At 40.8% G+C, this 17,730-nt stretch overlaps 1 protein-coding gene across 8 annotated transcripts in view; it reads left to right on the top strand.

Annotated features, from left to right (window-relative positions):
- Window positions 1-17,730, top strand: part of FTO (FTO alpha-ketoglutarate dependent dioxygenase) — a 412,272-nt gene that overhangs the window by 227,554 nt on the left and 166,988 nt on the right. For 5 of the 8 annotated variants that reach the window (XM_010596082.3, XM_023555597.2, XM_023555596.2 and 2 more), the window contains exon 8: window positions 9,667-9,791. In XM_010596082.3, the coding sequence (XP_010594384.2) occupies window positions 9,667-9,791 (125 nt within the window). Of the gene's footprint in view, window positions 1-9,666; window positions 9,792-12,428; window positions 12,475-12,530 lie in introns of those variants that run through there. The other 3 variants (XM_023555593.2, XM_023555594.2, XR_010318897.1) reach the window with 3 other exon arrangements.

The raw sequence follows: 17,730 nt of genomic DNA, 5'->3' as shown, positions 1-17,730 counted from the left end.
TTTTCATGCATTTCCTTAGACAAAGTTCTCTGATTTGTAAGAAGGGTGGATTAAATCTGAGATTTGGAGTTACAGGAAACTTTTACTCAATATCAGAGAGAGACCAAAAGAAGTAAAGATTTATCTAGAATTATTAGTAAGCAGTGAGTGCTGTGATTCTCTTTTGAAATCTCAGTGATTCCTCTCTGAAAACCTTACCTGGAACAAAATTTTTGTTGCATGTACGCCCACACGCACTTTCCTTACCGTACACCAGCATCAGGACACACAGCCCGTTACCGAACGGGACCATGTACCCAACAAGAATTAGATGAATTGCTCAGTTGTAATTGATGCATCAGATGCAGCAAATCCAGACTTTGGAGGCTTTTTCCAAGAAAGCCTAAAGTTGTGGCTTCTTCAAGTTTTGATTTTTCTTTACTTTTCTTTTTTTAAATCTCTCTTGCTTACGCACTCTCTCACTTTAGTTTTATGTTCAGAGTTTTGAACCAGGAGAAATGAAAGGCACTAGGGAATTCTCGGGGTCCTGAAGACGGTATGGGTTGCCAGAGTTTAAAGTAGCTTTTCTTTCCTGAAATGGAAAAAGTGAGACTTCTTTCTTTGGTGTGTTAGGAGGGTATACATAGATGAAGTATGATCATAGTGTAGTGAAACTAGGTATTTTTAGACACATCCATCCGTCTGAGTAGTCGCCTAGGGAGGGCATATACTATTTTTCTTGATGCTGCTGCTTAAAAATAGTTTTTACAACTTCAGAAATAGTTTGATTCAAAGCAAAGCTTGTTTCACATACTTTTTTTGACCTTGAATAGTACTCTTTAGCTTGATGCTTTGCCTTATTCACTAGACATGCTCCTGCATGTCACTTAGCTTCATTTATTCAAAAAGCAGCTATCAGGAGTCTACTTTCACAATAAGGGGCCATACTAGGTGCCTGGGAGGATATTAAGAAATGTGTGTAGACTCTGTCTGTTCTAACAGAGCTCATGTTCTGGAGGAGGAGACGTCTAATGAATAAATAAGTATGGCAGAGTGTCATTGTGGTTCCTGAGATGCTCAGAGGTGGTACAAAAAGAGCAGTGATCAACTCTACTTCGTTTGGTTTATATAAGGGAGTGGTTCAAGGAAGACTTCACAGAAGAAGTATTATTTGAGATGTTTCTTGAAGAATGAGTAGTTACTGGCCAGCTATAAAACAAAACAAAACAAAAAAACCAAACCTGTTGCCGTTGAGTCAATTCCAATTCATAGCAACCCTACAGGACAGGGTAGAAAAGCCCAGTAGGGCTTCCAAGGAGCACCTGGTGGATTTGAACTAATGACCTTTTGGTTAGCAGCTGTAGCTCTTAACTACTACGCCACCAGGGTTTCCTATAAAACAGAAGTACAGATGAATGTATGGCATAGGACAACTGTGCGGTTTCTGGGACTGCATTTAGTTTGGTATGGCGTAGAAGATGGCAGAAGACAAAGTTTGAAAACTAAGTAGGACCTGTATCAGGAAGGACTTTTTTGCCATGTTAAGGAATTTGGGCTCTTTGTTTTAAGTTTTGGTATCCCCAAATGCCAATAACTGAAGCATATCAGAACTGCTCTGGTTTCGGTGGGTTTTTGGAGGTTGAAGGTCCTTGTCTCCTTGGTGACCCCGAGATACTTCCTAGAAATTCCAGGGCTTCATGAAGAAAGCTTAAAAACCACTGCTGTGGATAATGCTGAATTATATTGCAAGGAAGTAATGTGTTCTGACAGTTTTGAAAAATCACGCTTGCAGCAGGAAAATGCAGGAAAGGGGTGAGATTGACACAGACTAGTTTGGATATTGTTGCGGGACCAGATGACAGATAGGCCAGAACTAGGCCTATGGCAGTGGGGAAGGGATACGGTTGAGTCATATTGAAAGAATTGGCAGGATTTAGTGTTGAGCTGTTGGGAGTGTGGGGATGGGACAAGGAGGAGGTTGAGATGCTTCCTAGGCTTCTGGTTTGGGTGATTGCTTTGATAGTGGAGCTGGTCACCACGCTAGGGAAATGCAGGAGAAAGAGATTGGTAAGCAGAGATGATCAGTTCAAATTTGGACAAGGTGAGGTTGAGATGCCATGTTTGAGGTGGCATGTTTAAGGAGAAATAGCTAGTAATTGGCTATAAGGGGCAAGAGCTCAGAGGGAAGGTCTGCTTGAAGGTAGAAGTATAGATGTCATTTGTCTACAGGGGACACAAAGCCATTGGAGCGGGAGATCAACCACACAGCGAGTAGGTGGAAGAGATGAGAAAAGAACCAAGGGAACACATAACTCTGGGATAACAACAATTGAGGGTCTCAGGATGAGGAACCTACAGGGGAGACTAAGAAAGATAGGCTGAAGTGTGGGGCAGGACCTAGGGGAGAGATCAGGCGAAATCAGGACTGATTCTACAATAAAACCCACCTTAAAAAAAAAAGTTTTTTTTCTCTTTCTTCAAAGGGTAAAGATTTTCTACCCCTGGGGATATGCAAAAGACTATGCCTCTGGCTCCCAGCATATATGGAAGTTTTATGGTTGCAATCCTTTAGTGCTTGCCTGATTTACTTTCGAATTTTTTTATTTTAAGTAATAGACACTTGCAGGAATCGTTTCGTTAAAACACTACAACCTACCAAAAACCAAAACCCGTTGTCATTGAGTCAATTCTGACTCATGGTAGCTCTATAGGACAGGGTAGAACTGCCCCATAGGGTTTCCACGGAGCACCTGGTGGATTCGAACTGACAACCTTTTGGCTAGCAACTGTAGCTACTAACCACTACACCACCAGGGTTTCCTGCACAACCTAGCGTAAGGTGTATTAGCCAAGTTTAAGATAATAATCAATAAATAATAATAATCGTTTTTTTTTTTTAATAATAATCGTAGTCACGTACTATGCAACTGGTCTAAGAGCTTTATATAGATTAATTAACTCATTTATTCCTCATAAGAACCTGTGAAGTAGGTTCTATTTTCATCTCCATTTTGCAGCTGTGGAAAGCGTTTACAGTTTACAGCCAGCACTCTGGGAAAAAGATTATTAATTGTCCTGTAAAAAAAAAAGGAATACTCATTTGAACTCTGAAATTTCCTTTTGTACAGCAGCTTCTTTTCACCCTAAATTTTACGAAATACTATATTTTAGGGTCTGAATGCTGAAGTTCACCTTTCTTTTTTTAAGTTATTTTTAAATTTAATTTTATTTACTTATTTTTGCTGTAACAGAATTGTTTTCATCATCCAGATGTATTTCTCTATATTTTTACTAACTACTTATCATTGGTTGTGTTTGATCACTGATAGACTTGTTTTTTATATTCTTTCTTGCCCTGAAAATGCAAGGAAATTAACACAAAATGGATCATAGATCTAAATGTAAAATGCAAAACTGTATAACTTCTAGAAGACAACATAGGGAAAAATCTAGGCGACCTTGGGTTTGGCAGTGAGTTTTTAGCAGAACACAGAAAGCACTGTCCATGAAAGAAAAACATGACAAATTGGACTTCATTAAAATTAAGAACTTCTACTCTGAAAAAGAGACTGTTAAGAGAATGAAAAGACAAGCCACAGACTAGAAGAAAATATTTGCAAAACACGTATCTGATAAAGGACTTGTATCCAAAATATATAAAAATATACAAAGAACTCTTAAAACTCAACAGTGAGAAAAACTAACAAGCCAATTAAAATATACGCAAAATATCTGAATAAGATACCTCATCAAAGGAGATGTATAGATGGCAAATAAACATATGAAAAGATATTCAACATCATATGTCAGTAGGAAATTGCACATTAAAACAGCAATGAGATAGCACTAACCTGTTGCCCTTGAGTTGATTCTGACTCATAGCAACCCTGTAGGACAGAGTAGGACTGCGCCATTGGGTTTCCAAGGAGCAGCTGGTTTTGGTTAGCAGCTGAGCTCTTAACCACTGCGCTACCAGGGCTCCAAGATAGCACTAAACCAAAACACCTGTTGCCGTCAAGTTGGTTCCGATTCATAGCAACCCTATAGGACAGAGTAGAACTGCCCCGTACGGTTTCCAAGGAGTGGCTGGTGGGAGATAGTACTACACACCTAAAATACAAAACCCTGACAATGCCATATGCTGGTAAGGATGTGGAGCCCCAGGAGCTCTCAGTCATGTGATTATGTCAAGGAAGGCTTCACTTAGATCTGAAGTCTTTAACATTCTCTAAGTCTTGTTAAATGGCCTTGTATAAAGAGCTTCTGAGACTTCAGTCTCAGGACTTTCAGCAAGCAGTAATATCGATCTAGAATTAAATAACATACAACTTTTAAAAATATACGCATTTATTTTTATGGTTATCTTATTTATGACAAGCATACTGGTTTTCCATTTTTTCTTTTAAATTGAAGATATTTCAAAAAATGTATCAATTTCAAGAAATATTAGATATTGCATAGCTTGTACACAAATATGGCAAGAATTATGAATACTCAAATGACTGAAGTTTTGGAAATTGTAAACTAAAGGATCTGGTTAAAGAGACCTTGAAGCGAATTCTTTTGTGAAGTGAAGTGCTCCTTGGTAAAGCACACATTGTTTCTTAATTAATCTCTTTGATGAAGTTATCAATTTATGAGTAATTTCTTAAAAGAAGACAGTGTCCCATTGTTCTTTGTTTCTACAGTACTTGTTTTTCAGATCCTGTCTTTATTCACTGATTTGACATATATTTACTAAAAGTCATTAGGCGGGACACTGGGGATACAGTGGTGAACTAAAAAGACAAAATGCATGCCCTCTCTAAATTACTGTCTTAAATCCTTCCACGGAAAAATGGGACCCCTGATAAAATTTAAATAATATGAAAGGCAAGGAAGAGCGCAATGACTTCTTTTCTTTTTTAATATTGTAATAGATTTAAGGGGAGAAATGATTTTGTGTGACACCACCTTGGCGCCATCTAGGTGTGCACTTTTCTATTTGACACATTTTTGCATTTGGGTAAAATATCATGTACCTGCAGACATCGTGATAGACTACATGACTTTTTGAGATCCCTTCCAACTTTAAGTACATGCAGTAGGGTTTCACAGCCAAGGAGCAGTATTTTGTTAGAATGCTCATTGATGCCAGGGCCTCTCTGAAATTAGACGTCTTTTAAGTTAACCCACTGCCGTCACATCGATTCTCATACTGACCCTATAGGACAGAGTAGAACTGCCCCACAGGGTTTCCAAGGAGTGGCTGGTGGACCTTTTAGTTAGCAGCTGAGCTCTTAACCACTCTGCTACCAGAGGTCACAAATTGGCAGTCACCGGGGTTCTGTTCAGCTTGGCACACCTGATATTTTAATTATATTAAAAAATTAGTTTCCAACATTTAAAACCTAAGTGTTCGCATTAATTTTTCTTTCCTATTTACTTTGGAAATTCAGAGAATCTGGCATCATTGAGCCAGCCTTTCTGAATGGCTTTTTAGGGGTAACCTCTGCTTAACTCATTCCTGTTACCTGCCTGGCCCCAGTGAGTATTTAAATTTGCACCCCCCTGGGCTTCATGCAGGGAAATTGCCTAGAGAGGCTTAGCATTCCTCCCTGTGCTGGTGGACTGAAAACGTTGCCGTGGAAACTGAGGAGAGTCCAATTGGGTATATATCTCAGTACAGTAGATGTAATACTCGACCTAGGAGGCAGAGTCAGGGTCCTTTTCTTGGCTAGCGCTACTCAGGTCATCTTAGATCTTTCACATTAGAGACAGTATTTCCTGTCTTAGCTGCTTATATCAGTTAGGGTTCTTGATTGTAAGCAACAGAAATGAATTCTGGTGAATTTAGGCAAAGTGGAACTTCATTGAAAGAGTTTTGGATAATTCATAGTATCAAAGGAAAAGAGTGATTTAGACTCAGAAAGTTCAGGAAACCAGGAATACTCTGAGGACTATGGGTGGTAGAAACTAAGAAAATTGATAAATTGCTTCCAAATATTTTCCCTTTTTTTGTTACTCCTTTGAAGAGTCTAAAGTCCTAGAAAAGAGATTCAAGTTGGCCTGGCCCACATCCTTGATAAAGGTGGGCTGAGCACCTTGATTGACAATCCCTCCAGTACTGCACACAGTAAACCAAAAACCAAACCTGTTGCTGTTGAGTAGATTCCGACTCATGGCAACCCCATGTGTTTCAGAGAACTGAGATCCATAGAGTTTTCTTGAGTAGAATCCTTAGTGAACATATTGCCAGGACTTTCTCCTGCAAAGTCTCTTGGTGGGCTCAAACAGCCAACCTTTTGATTAACAGCCAAGTGCAAACTGTTTTAGGCACCCAGGAATCTCTTTGTTTGAAACAGAAGAAAGGAATTCCCTAAGAGGAGATCTAAGTGCTGTTACCAAAGGAAGAGGGGACAGGTAGGGATGGTGAGCAACAAAAACAAGAAATTCTTGTTCACTACTCTTCTCAGAGTTGCCATGAGGATATTCAGTGTGCAGTAGTAGGAAATGTAATGCTGAGCATGGGAAGAACATGTTCAGCGTTTCTCAAGCTGAAAGAACTGAAGAAAAAATTCAAGCCTTGAGTTGCAATACTGAAGAATTCTACGGGGAAAATGTTAAACAATGCAGGAAGCGTCAAAAGAAGATGGAAGGAATACACGGAGTCACTATACCGAAAAGCATTGGTCGACATTCAACCATTTAAAGAGGTAACATATGATCAGGAACCGATGGTACTGAAGGAAGAAGTCCAAGCTGTGCAGAAGGCACTGGCCAAAACAAGGCTGCAGGAATTGACAGCATTCCAATTGAGATATTTCAACAAAGGGATGCAGCTCTGGAAGTGTTCACTCGTCTATGCCAAGAAATTTGGAAGACAGCTACCTGGCCAGTCAACTGGAAGAGATCAGTATTTATGCCTATTCCCAAGAAAGGCAATTCAACTGAATGCAGAAATTATTGAACAATATCATTAATATCGCTTGCAAGCAAATTTTTGCTGAAGATCATTCAAAAGTGGCTGCAGCAGTATATTGACAGGAAACTGCCAGAAATTCAAGCGAGATTTAGAAGAGGGTTTGGAACCAGGATATCATTGCTGATGTCAGACGGATCCTGGCTGAAAGCAGAGAATACCAGAAAATTGTTTACCTGTGTTTTATTAACTGTGCAAAGGTATTTGACTGTGTGGATCATAATAAGTTATGGATAATGTTGCTCATGAGAAATCTGTACATGGATCAAGAGGCAGTCATTTCAACAGAACAAGGGGATACTGGATGGTTTAAAGTCAGGAAAGGTGTGTGTCAGGGTTGTATCCTTTCACCATACGTATTCGGTCTGTATGCTGAGCAGATACCCCCAGAAATTGGACTATATGAAGAACAGGGCATCAGGATTGGAGGAAGACTCATTAACAACCTGCATTATCAGATGACACAACCTTGCTTGGTGAAAGTGAAGAGAACTTGAAGCACTTACTGATGAAGATCAACGACTACAGCCTTCACTATGGATTACACCTCAACATAAAACAAAAATCCTCACAACTGGACCAATAAGCAACATCATGGTAAATGGAGAAAAGTTTGAGGTTGTCAAGGATTTCATTTTACTTGGGTCCACAATCAATACCCATAGAAACAGCAATCAAGAAATCAACAGATGCATAGCACTGGGCAAATTGGCTGCAAGAGACCTCTTTAAAGTGTTAAAAAGCAAAGATAACACCTTGAGGACTAAGGTGCACCTGACCCAAGCCATGGTGTTTTCATTTGCCTCGTATGCATGCAAAAGCTGGACAATGAATAAGGAAGACCGAAGAATTGATGCCTTTGAATTTAGGTGTCGGAGAAGAGTATTGAATATACCATGGAGTGCCAAAAGAACTAACAAATCTGTCTTGGAAGAAGTACAACCAGAGTGCTCCTTAGAAGCAAGAATGGTGAAACTATGTCTCACATACTTTGGACATGTTATCAGGAGGGATCAGTCCCTGGAGAAGAACATCATGCTTTGTAAAGTAGAGGGTCAGAGAAGAGGAAGACCCTCAATGAGATGGATTGACACAGTGGGTGCAACAATGGGCTCAAGCCTAGCAACAATTGAGGATGGCACAGGACTGGGCAGTATTTCATTCTGTTGTGCATAGGGTCACATGAGTCAGAAGTAACTTGATGGCACCTAACAACAACAACAAAACAGAAAATGTAATACAGAATAAGGACGTAGTCTTTCAAGTTACGTGAGAACCAAAGTATGTAGGTGCCCTTTAAGTAAGCAAATGTATTGGCATCTCTTAGATAAGGAATATATTGAGTGACTAGAACACAAAGAGTGACCATTTCACTTCTTCTAGGAATAGCCATGGTTATAAAATCTCCAAGGAAGCTGCACTAAATTTAAATTAAAAACATTTATGAATCCTGCAGGTTTCTACTCCAGTTCTATGAAGATACAACATGGGATGAAAAGTTCTATGGTTAAACCTTGGAAAGAGGTTGCTCAAATTTCAAGTACCAATTTAATACTTTTCGTTGTGTCTTTAATTATTTTTATAATGTTACGTAAATTTAAGTGTTTAAAATACCTGTATACAAAAAGAGCGTAAAGGGGTGTGTTGGAGGTAAAAATTGAAACTACGATTTCAAAGCTGAGTTTTTACTTAATTCTCTTCATTAAACAAAATGTGATGTCCTTGAGCCTCAGCTGCTTTTAAAAGCAGTATCTGACATTTCCCAAGGCTACGTAGAGACTTGAGTGTTTTCATACTTAACCTGTAAGCCTGGAAACCCTGATGCCATAGTGGTTAAGAACTACAGCTGCTAACCAAAAGGTAGGTAGTTCAAATCCACTAGGAGATCTCTGGAAACCCAATGGGACAGTTCTGTTCTGTCCTGTCCTGTAGGGTCCCTGTGAGTTGGAATTGACGCCACCACAGCTGATTTTTTTTTTTTTTGTGAGCCTAGTTTCTTTTAAGAACTCTTCTCATGGCCATAGAATAAATGGTTCTTCCCCAAATGGCTAGTCTCCTACATGTAAGAGTCCCTGAAACTCATCTGAAATATAATTGTGTGCAGTGGATTTTCAGAGCTGGGAAAATGTTCGTTGATATGTCATGCTTTGTAAAATTTTTGTGGTCTTGTTGTTTCTTTCTTTGCAAGATCTTGATTTTCCACAAGCAAGCAAAAGGAGTGAGCCTCCCCCCACCTCCCCCACAAAAAAGACTTGCCGGCATGGCTGGAAATAGAAATTAATGATTCAAATGAGAGAGGCAGAGCAGAAAGCCTCAGCTGGGCGTCAGGAAGCGGAGAGAGGGAAAGCCAGAGACTGCTCTTTTTTAAAAAGGCAAAACAACTCACAGTGAAGTGTACGTGAAAATCATTTCTAATAATAGCTCATGGTAAGCAGTTCACAGGGAAAAAATCGTTGGTGCACTGAGAAAATTAGAGTGAGAACGCATAGTATCTTGATGTGTTACTTAAGGCAATGGAGCTTTTGAGTTTACCTTATGTGCCATGTACATTGATTAAATACAAAATATATGCCGGCCATTTTGGGCCATCATTTACTGTATTGATTTGTTAGCAGTGGAACTGTAATAAAAAAGGCATTGATTTACTGTCCTTATTTGCTTATGGGCTTTTTTTTTATTATTAATTTTTCCCTTTTTCTTTCTCTTTTTTGGATCATTTCTTCTAGACAAATGCTATGCTTCGTGAAGTTAGAAAAGAAGGGCTCCCTGTGAAACAAAGGAAGGAAATCTTGACTGCCATCCTGGCCTCGCTCACCACCCGGCAGAACCTGAGGCGGGAATGGCAGGCCAGGTTAGTACTGCCGTGGAACGGGATTTGTTGTCCCCCCCTCAAAACAAGAGCTGTATTTAGCTAAACCTTTCAGTTTGCTTGGTCTCATCCCTCTCACTTGTGAGCCTGTGAGAAATAAGCAAGTTTAAGATGCCTTCAGCCAGAGTTAGCTTTCCTGCACCCAGTACCAACACTTAATGGTACGACTCCATGACGTCATCTGTTGTATATGTTTTATCCCTGAGTGTAACGTTGAGCGCACATGTTTGCATCTTGAGCGTAATATAAGTACCTGGTGCTGAAGAACCCTTTTAATCAGCAGTCTAAAGGACCAGCGTTTAGTTAGGACAGAGGTTGGAAAATCCGCATAGTGCCCTTATGTCACTAGATGAGGGGTGGATTGCCTGAAGTGGTCCATTTATCAACCCTGTTCTTAGAATTGACCAAGTAGGGATTATTTTTGCTTCAACCTAGTTTCTTTGCACATGGACTTATCTGTGGTTGGGAGGCTATTACTGGTGGAAAGCTTCTACAGATAGTCGGTTTTTCCAGAAATGGTGCTTGCATAGTAAATATCACGTTATCCTGCTCTTATTTGAAAAACAGCTGATCTGATCTGTGGAAGGCTGGAAACCAGCTCCTCAAAATGTTAGGGCTATCCTTTAGGTCTGTAGTTTGTAAAACATGTTGAATTATGATGGGTCTCAAAGCAAGAGGGAGAGGAATCAGGAAGATTATGCTATATTTTGTCCCGGAATCTTATTTGATGCTTAAAAATTCTATGTGTCTGGGAGTCAAGGGCATTTATTGATAGCTGTAATATTCTCCAAATGAGTTCATGCAACAGAATCTACAAGAATTGATAGCTTCACTAGTACAATTATCATAAAAATAGATTCCTCCGAACAAGGCTGAAGATGAGCCGTTCCAAGAAAGAAGTCAGTAAAGTGTATGCACTATTGATTTTGATTGGGTATTAGGAAGCTGCTTTTTCAAATATGTATATTAGCTCTAAGTTCAGATTCACATTCAAATAATACTTGAAAAATGCCCAGTGACACCCCCTGCCCCTTTTTAGTCGTGTGGTCGGGGTAGATGAGAGGCGGTTTCACCTAGAGTAATTAAATGATTTCCAATTTAACTTCTAATAATTAATTTTTAAATTTTCTTCGTATTACAGTCTACGTATGTATAGTCATAAAAGTAGGCATATTTTATCAACTAATGGAATATCAGTGTGGGGACATCTAAGAGGGTTCTCTCTCTTCTCTCTCTCTGTTTGACCTTTTATATTTTTCCTCCTGGTGATTCTTATTAAATAGGAAAAGGAGAAAGGGACAATTCCCCTGTCAGCCCTCCCCCGCCCCCCACCCCCCATCGACAGCACAGCACAGAGAGAGACCAAGTGTTGAGAATGATGTCTTTTGTATAGTGTGTTTGGTTTGTTAACAATAATTTCCTAATACACCAAATCATCAGACAGGCATGGCCAAAATGGCCCGTTTAAAAGGAGTCTTGTTTCGGCATTTCTGGCCCTTACTGCTAACAATTTAATCAGGAGCTGGAGCCAGTGTTGAAGTTGATGTAGTCTAGCATCTGAAGCAAAAATTCTCAAGTCTTTTGTGGTAGGGGAGGAGAAAAGAAAGAGCTCAGCAGCTGACACTATGCAGACCTCCTTAAAACTAAACACCTGAAAGAAAATTTCAAGAGGGTGATGTCCTGAGAGCTCAGAGGGAAAAGTGTCCTTAGAGTCTTAAATAACCATAATCCTTCCCCCACCCCTTCCCTCCCCCCATTTGATGTTTCCCATCCTGGTGACCAATCTAAAAGACTCATCCATATGATCTGTATAAACAGACTGTTACCATACCCCCTCCTTCTCTTCATCAAAGCTTCATCGGCCGTCTGCAATCGGGCATGGCCTTGAGTAGCCATCAAGCGCGTGGTGGTGAAAGTTATAAAGCATCCGCCGCCATGCTTCCTGAGCTGCCTGTGTTGGCGAGATTGGCCTGTTGTGTACTTTGGAATTACACAAGGAAAAATGTGCTTTGACAGAAAATAATTAGCACTCACCAAAGGCCAAGCAGTAGGTTACAGTATTTTACTTTCATCAAAGCTATCAGGGGATCAGTTAGATTAGATAATAGAAATTTTTTTCCTCTGAAAGTTAAATACAGATGACTCTAATTACCTTATATTGCACATTAGAGAATGCGTTATGGATAGTACAGCTTCAAGAAATTTAGGTCAGCTGAGATTCCACAGCTGGCAGTAACTTTAGGATAAGTCTACTGGAATACAGGGCTTTTTCCCCTTCTCGGCAGGTTCATTTGCGATAATGATGTTAGAATTTTTTACAGTGAAACTTGTCTCTTGGTTATAAAGTATTTGTATCTCTCTCTTAGGCCAGGAGCTGAGCCGTTGTTTGGGGTTCACTGAAGTTTCTTAAACTGAAAGCACATGTGCCCTGTAATTTAGCTTTGGGAGGAAAGTGTCAATTCTGCATGAGATGGAGTAACCGAGTTTGTCACAGTGTCACACAATTCTGCAATTGTAGAGGCACATCTGAGTGCTGTGGGTTTCCTTCCCCAAGCCCGGTAATCCCATAAACAACCCTCTCCAAATAGGCTCATTAGGGCTGTCTATTCACTTCCCCAGAGTTGAATGATCCAAAGTACGTGAGGAGAAGCTGTGTGAATGCAGGGTAAGTGTTAACAGAAGTGGTACAGAATTTCTGAAGATTTGGCTTTGTTTATACAGTCCACTCTGCCTGATGGACAGCTTGTTATAGCTTTTAAAGAACCGGGCAAGCCCTCTGATCTGACCCCTTCTTGACCTCTGCGGCCCAAAGGTCAGTCTGCAGCTAATAAACTCTGAGGTTCTTAGGGTCTACTGTAGGAAAAGGCAGGAAAGGAGCAGCTGCAAGGGCTGGGCGTCCCAGGATAGGCTGCTTTAGGGTCACTCTCTGATAATGAAAATGATTACCAAATTATATGGAAGTTTAACTGCAGTAGTGAGTGAGAGGAGGGTGGAGCCCAACGTATTAGGTTTGATAAATGAACTGTGAAGAGGCCCATCTGGCTCTCAACATCTTCTCTCCCCCTTTCCCTACCAAGGGGATACATTTTAAAATAACAGCGATACATATAGACTCAATGACCCATGCGAGGAGCTGGAATGGATTAAGATTTAATGGTGACAGTGGAAGAAATTATCATTTGAAAAGTACACCCAAGAGAAGGTACAGTTCAGTGTCCATGCCTGACTTGTTTTTCTAAATAAAATACAATAAAAATCAGTGCCTGTTTATTTTATACAGAGCCTCAGCATCTTCCCTAGATTGCTGAAAACTTTGCAGTCTTTGTTTATTATGGGATAATTATTTGTAGTCAGCTTAAGGAAAGGAAAGGGTCTCCTTTTTCTTTGAACATGTCAGAATGAGAATCAGACATTTTGTTTCTGCGTCTTTGCTCAGTTTGCGTAGCTCAGGGAAATCAAGTGTTAGAGAAAACACTTCGCAAAGAACTTGGTGCCCATTTCAGCATCTGACCACTGACCATTATGCGGTTTTTGATACTGAATATGTGTGTGACTCCTGAACTGAGGCATAAAGAGGGGAGGGTTAGGAGGGAGCATTTGCCCCCAGGTACAAATCCAAGGGGGCATCAGATGAAGCCAGCTGGTGAATCACCACCCTGCCCCCCCCGAACACTTATTTTATTTCTACTATAACTTGGCAGTTTTTCTGTACAAGTAAGAAAGTACATAATATTTGTTAACTGCGTATATATCTGCTCCCTTCTTTATTCCTTTAAAAAAAAAAAAATGCCAGCATGCTAATCAGTGCCAACAGTGAATAGGTTCCAAGCTGTATATTCACTTACTGCTGATTGATAAGGAAAATCTATTTAAAGCCCTCCCCCCAGTTTCCTGTAGAGATGAAGAATCCTGGTTTCAGAGCAGTGACACTGGAGACCATGAAGCACTGTGTTTTTCTGCAGAGATGGCTGGCATGTCCCATGATTGTCCTTGCTGAAACAAGAGTGATTTTATTCAATAAACATAATGTTTGTGTATATTTTGTATACCTGCTCTGTACAAAATATTGCATAAGGTGCTGTGCATAATATAGCATGGTAGGCAGCTGGCTTAAGGATATCTGGCAGTGAGAATTCAGGAGGTGCCTAGAAAGAGGCTGTGGAAGCAGTGACCAAGGCAGTGTGGTCATTGCTACCACAGCAGAGTGGGAAGTTGCTCTTACTCTTTAAGGGAAGTAAGTAGGTGTCTTAAAAGACTAACCCATTGCCATCAAGTCAATTCTGACTCATAGCGACCCTTCAGAAATGAGTAAAGCCCCCCCCCCCATAGGGTTTCCAAGGATGAGCTGGTGAATTCGAACTGCCAACCAGGGCTCCCTTCAAAGATTAGAATTGTTGTAATACAGAGAACCCCTTATATTGAACCACATTATCTACATTATGTAAGTCTCACCCAGTCAATAATTATATTAGAAAATAGAAATAAAAAGCTTTTAAACATTATCCCAAATTAACATGTTTTTCATCTTAGGTTTTGACTTGACTTTGTATGTCTGTCCGTGGGGATTTAGAGTGAGCAGAGAGCTAGGTAAAGGATAATTCGGGGAGATGAGAAATGCTTTGAGAATTAACTGTACTTTTTCACTTTAAAGCTGTGCCTTTAAATTTCTGCTAAGTTAATTTCAAATACAAAAAAGAAAACAAAAGCAAGGCCATTAGACTTAAAAAAAAATTGAGATATAACTCACATAACATAAAATTCGCCATTTCGATGTGTACACCTAGGTGATTTTTAGTATATTCACAAGCTTGGACAACCATCACACCATCCAATTCTAGAATATTTTCATCATCCCAAAAAGAAACCCTCTACCCTATTAGCAGTCACTCTCAATTCCCCCACAATCTCCGTAACTGCTAGTTTACTTTTTGTCTCTATGAATTTGCCTATTCTGGACATATCATATACATGGAATCATATACATGGAGCCTCTTGTGGCTGGCCTCTTTCACTTAGCATAATGCTGTCAAGGTTCATCTATGTTATAGCATGTATCAGTACTTCATTCATTTTTTATCACTGAATAATATTCCTTTGGGTGGATATAGCACATGTGGTGTGATGGATCACTTTTATATGGTCCTTCTTGCCATGGTCTTGTAACTCCCACCAAATGACTGGGTGGGACTATGCAAATAAGGTGCTTGTGGCCCACCAGCAGGATTAGATAGCTTGCTGATAATGCGAATAAGGTTCATGGCACCCTTGTAGGGGTGGGGTTATGCAAATAAGGTATATGGAACCCTAACAAGGAAATTGGTCAGTTTTGCCATCTTGCCAGGCTTAAAATGAGCCATCCCAGAGGCAAAAAGAGGGGACCTCTCTACCACCAAGAAGAAGAACCAGGAGCGGAGCGTATCTTTTGAACCCGAGGTCCTTGCGCTGAGAAGCCCCTAGACTCAGGAGACAGAGCTGTAACATGGGAGATGGCAAGAGGCAGTGAGAAGTAACAGCAGAGAAACAGCAGCAGCAGAACCCAGAGACCAGTGTGAGACTACCGTTGGGCTTGCCAGCCTACAGGGTGAGGCGCCTGTAGTGGGTGTGCCAATCCACGGAGGGAGAGAACTGAGCACCTTTGGGCAGGAGGTTCACTGGTGGAGCGGCATGCCTCTGGGTACTTGGCGGAGCTAGGCTTACGGGCCCATGGAGCAAGAAAACTGAGTGCCTTCGGCCTGAAGCTTACCAGTGGAGTGGGGTACCCCTGGGCACTTACTGATGGAGTTATAGAGTTTTGTAACTCTTTCCCAAGCGGTGCGGGGGCCCAGAGACCTAGGGCTAGAGAGAGGCCTGCCTGCAGACATGGCTGTGAGAAAGCTTCCCTGATAGAAGAATTATATCCTCAGTCATTTCTGATCCTGAACTGTAGCCTGTTACTTTCCTTAAGCCCCAGTGCCGTCGAGTCAATTCCGACTTGTAGCGACCCTATAGGACAGAGTAGAACTGCCCCATAGAGTTTCCAAGGTGTTACTTCCCTTATAAACCCCATAATCGTGAGTCTTATCTGTGAGTTGTGTGTGGCTGTTGTAGTGAATTATCAAACCCAGCAAAGAAGTAGAGAGTGCCATGGGAAGGAAGGCTGGGGTCAGAATTGGTAAAAAGGTTGGAGAGAGGAGGTATGTCTCACCTCTGCCTCATAGGAATCAGCCTTGGACTGTTGACCTTGATTCTCCTTCCCTCTTTTGAAGTTAGAGGAGGTCACACACCCCTGCACCATTTTTATACCACATTTTGCTTATCCATTCATCAGTTGATGGACATTTAGGTTGCTTCACTTTTGGCTATTATGAATAATGCTGATATGAACATTTGTGTGTTTTTGAGTGAACACATGTTTTCAGTTCTCTTGAGTATATACCTAGAAATGGAATGCGGATCGTGTGTTAAATCAATGTCTGACTGTTTGAGGAACTACCAGACTGTTTTCCACAGTGGGTGCACCATTTTATATACCCACCAGCAAGGATTTCTTCACATCCTCACCAACACTTGTTATTTTCCACCTTTTTTTTTTTTTTTTTAAATTAAAACCGTCCTAGTGATATGTCATAGCTATGAGTTGGAATCATTTGAATGGCTATGGGTTTTTTATGGGTTTTTAGTGATGTTTCATTGTGGTTTTGATTTGTATTTCCCTAGTGACTATGTTGAGCATCTTTTCATGTGCTTATTGAAGGCCATTAGTTTTTTTAATAGGAGATTTTAAGACATGGCAGACTTAAGGACTCATCCCTCTTGTCAGTGGTAAAGAGGCTACAAGCTTGTTAAGGACATTTGGCTTCTTGAAGGGATGGGACTCCAACCAAGCCATCGTGAGATCACGGCTGCGCTCATTTTTACATTGTCCTGGGTTAGCCTGGCGCATCATTTATTTGCATGTGGCCCAACTTATTTCCTTTCGGAGAGTCCCTCCGTATTTCTTCTGTCATTCTCTTAGTTTCTTTTATTACAGCATCTCTGAGCATTGCACACTGGATAGGAACGTAGTCTGATTAAATGGAAACTTGGTCCACTTATATAGGTCAAATAGGATTTAAGTGTGCCCCCAAAGTACAGGTGATAGCTTCATTTGAGGCCAAGGAGCCTTAAAATGGTGCTGAGAACCTAAACAAATGTTATGGCAGTTTCTTAGAAAGGCTTTTAGAACTTCTTACCTCCAGCCTCCTCGGGCTTTGGCAGCTCAAAAAACTGCCAAGTTAGCTTTTTTTTTTTCCTGGACAAGTAGAACAACCATCTGGTTATTTGACTATCTCCCTGAACCCCAGGAACCCAACCATCATCAGCACCTACCCCCAGGATGGATCCATTCTGGACAGCATTGTTAGGGTTCAAAAATCTAGTTCTGATAACCTAGAACTTGTAATAAGTTGGATTTCCTTTGCTAAGCTAATCATCTTGGCCTCTGATCGAGTGCAACAGAAGAACGATTTGTGTAAGTTACTTGCACTGGATCAGCTGTGGTGCTGAGACCAGTGCGTGAGGCTTCCTCTGTGGCTATCTGGTCTCTCCTTTTGCCTCCTGGCCAGCCTGAATTGTACTGCCCCATCCAATTTAACAGTCAGCTATTATTTATTTAGTGCTTACTGTATACAAGTGACTGTGCTAGATGCGGTGGGAAGTATCAAGATGAGCATGAAACTGTCTCAACTTTGAAATAATTTACAGCCCTGAGCCAGCCATTCCTGATTCCCTGCCATTCCTGAAAGTGAAATGGAGCTGGGTGAGGAAAGGAAGAATTCAGGGGGGAGGGATGGTTTAAGAAGAAATCTGTAAAGGCATCTCTGGAAGCATGCTTCTGAATAAAGAGATGGGTTTCAGTTCAGTAGGGGGCAACACTGAGGTGAAGTGTGGCTTCAGGTCTGTA

This window comes from Loxodonta africana, chromosome 21, assembly GCF_030014295.1.
Source record: "Loxodonta africana isolate mLoxAfr1 chromosome 21, mLoxAfr1.hap2, whole genome shotgun sequence".
NCBI classification, from domain to species: domain Eukaryota; kingdom Metazoa; phylum Chordata; class Mammalia; order Proboscidea; family Elephantidae; genus Loxodonta; species Loxodonta africana.
This window is presented reverse-complemented; position numbering and strand designations above follow the sequence as displayed.